Source organism: Mercurialis annua, linkage group LG6 (genome assembly GCF_937616625.2).
Source record: "Mercurialis annua linkage group LG6, ddMerAnnu1.2, whole genome shotgun sequence".
Lineage (NCBI taxonomy): Eukaryota > Viridiplantae > Streptophyta > Magnoliopsida > Malpighiales > Euphorbiaceae > Mercurialis > Mercurialis annua.
In genome coordinates, this window is record NC_065575.1 from 10429097 (window position 1) to 10438941 (window position 9845).

Genomic DNA, 9845 nt, shown 5'->3' on the forward strand with positions numbered 1-9845 from the left:
CGTTCTTTATATCGATTTATTCAGAATTCGATTCTCTACCATCTTAAAGCTTCAAATCGAGGTAAGCTCGACGTTTTTGCTGCGAGAATTAATAAATAAGGGTTATTTTGTTTTAACGAATTAAACGAAGTATAATCGCGTTACTACTATCGATTTTGATTAATTTGGAGTTGAATTTGTGTCTAAATGAGATAGGGGCATGTCGGAATCAAGTTCGAGCACGTCGGAATCGACCGGAAACGGATTCCGCATAGTGCGAAGCACTGTGTGTGTCGCCGCACACAAATGTGTGCGAACGCACACATGGTGTGCGATCGCACGCCCATGGTGTGCGAGCGCACGCCCATGTGTGCGAGCGCACGCCCATGTGTGCGGACGCACACAAGGTTGTGCGAACGCACATAGCCTTTCGTGCGCTCGCACAACCCATAGACCTACCTATTTAAGCATTTTCGCCCCATTAAGACCTAGATTTCCGACTTTAAGTATGTTGGACATTAAAAGGACCAAAGTGGCTAGTTAGCCAAGATATATAAATATCTTTCCTTATGAATAAGGAAAAATGAAAGATGATCAGAGGAATAAGAAACCTACTGAAGGTTTCGACGATCAAATATGATCCGTCGCGGTTTCGCCGTTTCTCGTCCAAATCGAGCGTTTTTTATATTGATTTGTTCAGAATTTGATTCTCTACCATCTTTAAGCTTCAAATCGAGGTAAGCTCGACATTTTTGCTGCGAGAATTAATAAACAAGAGTTATTTCGTTTTAACGAATTAAACGAATTATAATCGCGTTACTACTATCGTTTTTGATAAATTTGGAGTTGAATTTGTATTTAAATAAGATAGGGGCATGTCGGAATCAAGTTCGAGCACGTCGGAATCGACCGGAAACGGATTCCGTATAGTGCGAAGCACTGTGTGTCACTGCACACAAATGTGTGCGAACGCACACCAAAGTATGCGAACGCACGCTCATGTGTGTGAGCGCACACCCATGTGTGCGGACGCACACAAGGTTGTGCGAACACACACAACCTTTCGTGCGCTCGCACAACCCATAGACCTTCCTATTTGAGCATTTTCGTCCCATTAAGACCTAGATTTCCGACTTCAAGTATGTCGGACATTAAAAGTGAATCACGGACTCCGAGAATACAAAATTTGGATATCGAACGTAATGCGTTCGATTAAGGTTTTAATATATAAAGAACTTATTATAAGATATCGATAAAAAGGAAAACGATTAAGAAGTTATCAAAGTTAAGAGCCGTATTGGAATACGATTGTACTCACCTAAGTTTATAACTTAGGATTTTAGTTCTAAGTCTACGTTTATAAATTAAACGTACATGTGATTCGGATAAGTAACGGACGTATCGACGAGCTACCAGGCCGATGAGCTGGAATAGCTACGTAATCATACGACGTATGGAGCTCGGGTTCATGGGATCTTTATATTATTATATTTCGGAAAGCGGTCACTGTGAGTTGCATTTTACTTTCGCGTATTGTTTATAAAAGTTATTTTTATATACTATGATTTTATACATCGCATAATATATGGTTTGAAGTATCGTTTATCGAATTGCTATTATCGATTATAGTATCGTTTACCGAATTATTATAGTTTTGGAACCAGTATATGATTCGAGGAAACGTGTTATCTATTGGACGTCAATAGGACTGTGTGATCACTGGTGAGTATGTCAGTCTAGCGTGTCTAGATTATTATCGTGTCATGGGATTATATCGAATACCGAACATCGTTTATCGAATCGTATCGTATCGAAATTGGAATATGTATATCGAATGGGATACGAGGTTTAACTCGGTTGAACTATCTCAACACCCGTTTCCAGTGGGTTTAACTCGGTTGAACTATCTCGGACCCACAACTTGGGATAAAGTGACGGTAGAGGTTGAACTCGGTTGAATTATCTCGGGACCCTACCAATTGGATCGATCGAATCGATTGTTATCGTTATGAACCGCATGAAATTATAGATCGTATTGAGTATCGTGATTAGGGTTTCAATCGGATCTAATACTTGGAGTATTATATACTACATTATGTTATAATTTGATATCGTGCATCGATTTGCATATATGAATTTTTATTATATGCGATGTTATGTCTTAATAATACTGTTATTAACTTGCAAGCTCACTGAGTATTTTCCTAAATACTGACCTCTCACTCTGATGTTTTCAGGTAATCGGAGTCGGATCAGACAAACCATCTCCATTGTGCCAAAAGTCGTTGGACTTGCACAAGTATGAATTTTTAGAGCTGCAATAGTCAGTAGGCGTCAATATAAGGTTTTGTGAATTGGTTTCAAATAACTGATTTTCATTGTAAACTCTGATATCATATTTTAATATCTATAAGTATATTATTTAAAAGGGGTTTCCCGAAAATATTCTATATACAATATTATAATTTTAAATGCGAAAAATTTATAACTGTTTTAGGCTTGCTACGGGTTTCGGAGCTAGCACTCTCATTCCCTAGCGCCGGTCTCGGCTCAATAATTTGAGTCGTGACACAAAAGGTCAAAAATATAATGTGAACATGTCCGAGAAACAATAGACCTTCTGCTTGGTCTTCTACTTGTCAAGCTCTATGTGCTCAACGAGTAATGGGTGGTACTGGATGAGTAAGCGATGCTCGAGTACCGGCCAGACCTTATGGGTGTGGCTAGGAGCAGGGACTCTTCAACCTTTTGTGTTTTATTTTTGGCTAATACGTTGAAAACCCCCTAACCTTTCTTTTGATTTTCAATTCCACCTCGACGTTGCAATTTTTTCAATTTTACCTTATTTTGCATTTTTAGTTTTCAATTGCCCCCTGAGGCATTCAATTGAACTCTTTTTATTTGGCTAATATTCAAAATAGATAATTTATATTTATCAAAAAATCTAAATACTTTTTAAAGTTATAATTTATACAAAAAGGCTATCTTCTCAATAAAATAAAAATAAATTAATTAATTTTTTTAAAATTTCCAGCTGCTCCTTGCCGGAGGAGCAGGTTGCTACTCAATGAGGAACAAAAGCTACTCCTCGTTGAGGAGCAGCAACTCCTCGCCTAAGGAGCAGATGCTCCTCTTCCGAGGAGTTGTTGCTCCTCGGAAGAGGAGGGGCATTGACGGCAAAAATAAAAAATAAAAATATTTTTTTTCCGGTGGTTTCCGATGGTAGGTGATAAGCGGAGTTCGGTCGATTGGTCCGGTGATTGTGGGTTCGATAAAAGCGCAGTGAGGTGTATTAAAAATTAATAATGAATTATAATTAAGATTTTATTATGAATTTATTTGAAACTTTTTTAAATTTAAGGGTTTATTGAATTTTTTACATATGAAAAAAAAGTATGAAATAATCCTTCAATATAATTGTTTTATATATTTTAATTTTTATAATAATAAAATCATTTAATTTTTTTATCTCAGGGTGCTATTGAAAACTAAAAATGCAAAATATGATAAAATTAAAAAAATTACAACATCAGGGTAAAATTAAAAATTAAAAAAAAAGATCAGGATTTTTTTAATCTATTAGCCTTTATTTTTCAACCTCTTTTGAGTTTTATTTTCAAACTCTTGAGCTTTGAACGTTTTCTTCTCCCGATTTTGGATCATTTTATGAGCTTTTTCTGGTTTGTATCAGATTTTTATTGGACTTTACCAAAAAATTCATATAGGGATACTATGTATATTATTTTTTATTCAAAAAAAAAGTAGATTATTTTAAGGAATACATATATGTACAAATTTATTTATTATTTTCTACAAGGATAGAAATGTCTCATATAATAAAAAAGTTTATTTTGTTATTTTTTAAGACCTTGCATTTTATTATATTTCTTTTATAGCTGATAAAATTATTTAGATATATTTAGACTAAATGGTTAAATTAAACAACTTACTTCATAAATGATGAAAATATCAATTGAAGTTTTTTAAAAATAAAATAAAAATAGTTAATTAACTTTAAAAATATTTTAATGGAGTTAGAATCTCATAAAAAATCATATCATTATAAATAAATATATATTTCACATATGAGTATTTTATATAGGGCCCAATCCGTCAAAAAATTCTGATCTTTCAACTCTTTTTCAATCCTACTTTAATGTTGAAAAATTATCAATTGTACCCACTTTTGAATTTTTCGTTTTTAATTACACCCTGAAGCATCAAATTGACCACTTTTCACTTGGATAATATTCAAAATAAATTTAAACTATATTCTAAATAGACTTTAGTGTTGTAAATAGTACAAAAAACCTTCTTCTTCACAATTTTTTTTATATAATCTTAATTAAATCAAAATAAATTTAATAAACAAACAAATATTTTTTTAAATTACAAAATTGTCAAATTCTTCCCGGCATTAAAACGCCTCAGACAACCCCGTAGCCATCTAACTCCGACCTCACAACCACCCGAAACCGATTTGGAATCAGTTTATCTTCCATGGAGGACGAGCAGTCTTCTGGCGGCGGGTCTGAATCGGGTCCGAGGTGGTCAGTGGCGGGCTCGAGAAAAACGGCGGCAGATTTGGAGTCAGAAGTTGACTTATGTCTCTTTTTAATTTATTAATAAAATTAATTAAAAATTTAAATTAGTTTTAATTTGATTATAGTTTTCTATTAGTTTTTAAAATATGAAGTATTAATTTGTAATTTTTTAAATAAAAAAAGTAATTTTATCATTTTATTTAGTTATTTGAATGTTTCATCGTTGAACTGAAAAAATTACCATAAATTAAAAAATTGGGGTACAATTAAAAACGAAAAACTAAAAATAGATAAAATTAACAAATTTTAACGTTAGGATGGGATTGAAAAAGGATTTAAAGGTCAAGGTTTTTTTGAGCGGTTAGACCTTCATATAATGATGATATGAGTTCGAGCTACATTAGTTTTTTCATGATATTCTTACCGTTATAACTTTTAAATTATGTAAATATATCGTAGTCTAATTCCTTTATTGATATATAAGCTAAGTTGTTAAATTAATGTTTCATTTACGATAAAGTATTCGCTTAATATATCATTTGACTTCTAAATTATACACTTTTATTCTTTGAAACTCTTAAACTAATTTGATATTCTATTAGATTTCTTAACTTTATTTTTTATTTTATTTAATCCGTCAACTGCAACTTTTTTTACCAAACTCCAACATGGCAAAAGTGCGTGTTTTCAAACGCTTTGAAGTGCGTGAAAAATAATTAAAATGCATAAATTGTTCTATTGAACCCCCGAATTACACTATTTTGTTCTATTTGACCCCTGAACTTATTTTATTTTCTTATTGCATCTTCAAACTTTTAATTTTTACCCATTTAACCTTCTTGAAAATACAATTATTTAATTTTTATCCATTTAATCTTCTAGAAAAATAAAAAAATATCAAAATTTAGTCGAATAATTATATAATATAACTTTTTGTACATGTAAATATTTTATTACATTTCAATAATGATAAATGAAGTTTGTCTGTTTTTAACGATATTATAAAATATATAAATTTACTATACTGTGATAATATTAAAAAAGACTAAATTTTTTTAAAAAAATATAATTTTTAGTGTGTTTCACGAATTTCCAATTTTAAAAATTTTAGCTTTTAATTTTTTGCAATTTCAAACTTTTCAAATCAATTCTGAAATTTTAAAATTTGTGTTAAAATTGGAAAATACGCTAAATTTCATGATTTTTAAAACCTTAAATGAATTTTTTCAAATTATATGTAAAGTTCATCACTTTTTATTTTAAATTAAAAAAATATTTAGGCTTAATATATTTTTTGACCCCTAAACCTTACCCTTTTATTCCCTATGACCTCTAAACTATTTTAGTGTTCCATTGGACCTCTTAACTATTTTTTTATTTTATTTAACCCCATGTCAGCAAAGTCATGTCAGCAATTTTATCCACGTCATCGTGCGTGGTGTGCACATTCCGAATGAGGGGTTAAATAGAATAAAAAAAAAGAGTTAAGAGTTCTAAAAGAACACGAAATTAATTTAGAGGGCGCAGAGAATAAAATAGTATAATTTAGGGGCCGGTCAAATGATGTATTAAGCCATAAAGTGTTTATAGAAATATACTGTTTAAAAGGGATAAAATATTTTAGGCATAAGATAAAAATATATTAGGTACTAAGTTCTGATAAAAAAAAATTAAACGAGAAAATAAATTTTTAAAATTTTGGCCATATTTTATCTAGTTAATTTAAATGAATGCGGCATAATTCTAGGAGCACCATGACACTTTACTCAAAATTCTTCTTAATTAATTTTATAAAATAACATTTAATAATTTGAATTAATATATAGATTATAAATAGCAATAGTAATACATCAAAAACATAAACATATAAATTATCAATATAAAAAATAATAACAGCTAAACCCAAATTTGAACGATTTATGTTAATTGATAATATTTGGGTACGTACTAAATATAATACATGGAAGATTCCAGCCAATTGGCCTGAAATAAGAATTAGTTGAGTTAGCATCGAAGGAGTTGGTTGTATTGTTTGTTAAAAGTTAATTTGTTTTTCTTGTTAAAAGAATTTCATGGTTCTCTTATTCTCCAAATTCATGCCTATGAAACTTATTGTCCATCCTCCTTCAACTTCTTCTATAACCTAATTAATTTACATACCTTTATTAGTTACCAATAATACCCAGTTCACTGTTTGCTACAAATTCCTTTTGTTATATATTCTCAATTAACCATCTCCAAAATGTTCTCTTCTTTGTTATAAATATAATCAAGAATCCGAAAAATCAAGAAAATCGAAAATCGAAAATCAAGAAAATTATGGTTCGCCTTAGCAATTGTATTATATCGTTGATCAATTTGATTTTCCTAATCTTCGGGATTACGGGTTTAAGCTCGGGACTTTATATTCATGTTCATGGTCTAAATCATTGCCAAAGGCTCATGCAAAATCCTCTATTGATAATGGGTGTATTCTTCATTGTATTGTCATTAATAGGGTTATTGGGTTCATTTTGCAAAGATAATTCTCTTCTAATGATTTACTTAGCTTTGATATTCTTTCTTATTGTTGGATTAATGGCATTTACATTATTTGCATTCTTGGTTACACATAAATATTCAGGCAGTAGTAGTGTACGGCCTGGATTAGGGTTTAAGGAGTATAGGCTACAACAATTCTCAAAATGGTTGCAGATTCACGTCGTTAATAAATATCATTGGGATCGTATCAAGAGTTGTATGGTTGATGCTCAAGTTTGCAAGAAATTTAGCCTGCAGACTGTTAATCAAAATCAAGCTGATTTTCAGAAAATGAAATTAACTCCGATTCAGGTTTTTTTTTTTCTTTAATTAGTCATTTAATTAATTTTTTTATTTAATGATCAATTGTGTTCTCCATTGAGATTTGCATATGGATGCTAAGAATAACAACAATGCATAAACTATTTGTGAATCCATAAATATTTGTGATGATTTGAAGTTAGTGTTTTCAACGAATTGACACTAATTTTACCCTGCATAATCATCGATATCTAGTCACTAAATTTGATAAGGAACAAACATGTTATGCCACAATTAGAAGACAAATCATATTGTCAATTTTTCAATATGCTTCTTTTGTTATAAATAGATAGCCCATTTTTTTCTTAGAATATATAGAGGGTCAAGTGAAACTAGTTTTTTTTGCATATAAATTAGGCAAATTTTGTTTATCCATATCTATGATCAGATTGTCTAAGTAATCTTAAATAATAAAGTTTAATCCGTAACTTTTGTGAGTCCGAATTATTATACACGAAAAGTAAATAAAAAGATGAAAGAGTTTAATTTTACTATCTTATGTTATTTTTATGGGCATAATTACTTAAAAACCACTCACCTTTTAATTTTTTTTTTATTTATACCACGACGTAGGAAAATTTTCATTTGTACCCTATTTGCGATTTTTATGTTTCGTTTGTACCCCAAAAGTAATTTTTTGATAATTTAATTAATTTAAAGATGAAAATATTAAAAACAAGATACATAAATGATTAACATTAACGTTTTATTAGAATATAGGTTAAAAATGAAGGACTAATTTAAACTTTTTTTAAAAGAAAATAGATCAATTCAACTCATTAGGGTAGAGATGAAACATGAAAATCAAAAATAGGGTACAATTGAAATTTTTCCTAGATCATGGTATAAATGAAAAAAATTATAAGGTGGGTGGTTTTTAAGTAATTAAGCCTATTTTTATGATAAATTAGTCTTTATTAGTAGTGCTAGCTGTTTCTTTTATAAAACAAATTATAAGAGCAATTATTTTAATAATGACATACGAACAAATCATAAAATTATACATAATATTTTCTAATTTTATGGTTTATTTTGGATTAAATGCACTAGAAATTACCAATTTTCGCGTGTTTTTAGTATTTAATATAATTTTTTAATTTTGACAAAAAGTACATTAACTTTTAAAATTTTGCAATTAAAAGCACGTGTATGTTTACTTTAAAAAATAGTGAAATTAGACACCCAAAACGGCGCCGTTTTAATCTAAAACGGTGTCGTTTTACATCCATACTGATGTCGGTGTCTTTAATTGCAAAATTATGAAAGTTCATGTACTGTTTTGCCAAAATTAAAAAATTATGTTAAATACCAAAAACACGTGAAAGTTGGTGACTTTTGGTGGATTATCTTATATTAGTCCTTCATTTTTAACCTATATTCTAATAAAACGTTAATGTTAATCATTTATGTATCTTGTTTATTTTTTATTTATGAACTTTTATCATTAAAGTAAGTTAGTGGATTATCTTATATTTTATTTTTATTTACTCTTTGGATATAATTGGCAAGGACTCGTCAAATTAAAAAATCACACTATCGAAATTATTTCTATGAACATTATATCAATTTAATTATAGATATGGATAAGTTCATTTTTTTGCCCATAAGCTCGGTTTGAAATAAACCAACTTTTTAATGAGTTTATCTCCAATGAAAAGATTTTATTTAATATCCAACTCCTTTATTTTAAAATATGTGAACTGAATTTAATCTTTTTAATAATCGACATTCTTTGTTTTTAACATTGATTTAAATGTATTTTTCAGTCGGGTTGCTGCAAGCCACCAACATCATGTAATTTGGAATACCAAAATGCAACATTTTGGGAAGTGCCAGTATTAGAACTGCCCATGAACAATGATACAGACTGCACTACATGGAACAACAATCAAGATCTGCTCTGCTACGATTGCGATTCTTGTAAGGCTGGATTTCTAGCCAAATTGAGGATCGATTTCAGGATTTTTTTTATTCATACCATTTTAATTATTTGTTTTCTTATGATCACTTATTTCATTGGCTGTTGTGCTAGGAGAAGCAACAAATATAGGTATGTTAAATATAGTCCTTATATTTCACCCTGAATTTGGGATTTGTATCTTAATTTATTAGGGTTTGTGTACAAAAGATAACTCTATATCCCTATAAAAAAATTGATGGGATATAGTGGTGCTATTTGGATTCGATATCACAGTTAGCTGCGTAGTTTAGTCATGAAAATGTTATATTCATACTCTAATTCAGATTTTATTTAGTTTTGTGTAATTATTTTAGGCCTTAAATGTGCAATACCTTTCTTTAAGTATTTTACACCTTTTTTAAGTAGAAATTTCATTATTCAAAGAGCTGATTGATCTGCCGGCACATAAAAGCAATTTTAAAGGAACACCTATTATCCTTAATGAAGCTAAAACAATCATGTGCTATTAAACTAACATCATTAAAATGCAAATTAAGGTATATGTATCATTTGAATCTGAA

The 9845-nt window shown here is 29.9% G+C and overlaps 1 protein-coding gene across 1 annotated transcript; it reads left to right on the forward strand.

Moving 5' to 3' along the window:
- The first annotated feature begins 6565 nt into the window (after positions 1-6565).
- On the forward strand, positions 6566-9624 carry LOC126686447 (tetraspanin-11-like). Its single transcript, XM_050380497.2, has 2 exons — positions 6566-7355; positions 9131-9624. Exons 1-2 carry the CDS (start codon positions 6843-6845, stop codon positions 9446-9448), a joined length of 831 nt encoding a protein of 276 aa, XP_050236454.1. The 5' UTR covers positions 6566-6842; the 3' UTR covers positions 9449-9624.
- Positions 9625-9845: the final 221 nt, after the last annotated feature.

Coding starts and splice junctions, on each gene's coding strand:
- LOC126686447 (XM_050380497.2), top strand. CDS start 6,843: ATGGTTCGCCTTAGCAATTGTATTATATCGTTGATCAATTTGATTTTC. Junction 7,356..9,130: donor TGAAATTAACTCCGATTCAG/GTTTTTTTTTTT, acceptor TGTATTTTTCAG/TCGGGTTGCTGCAAGCCACC.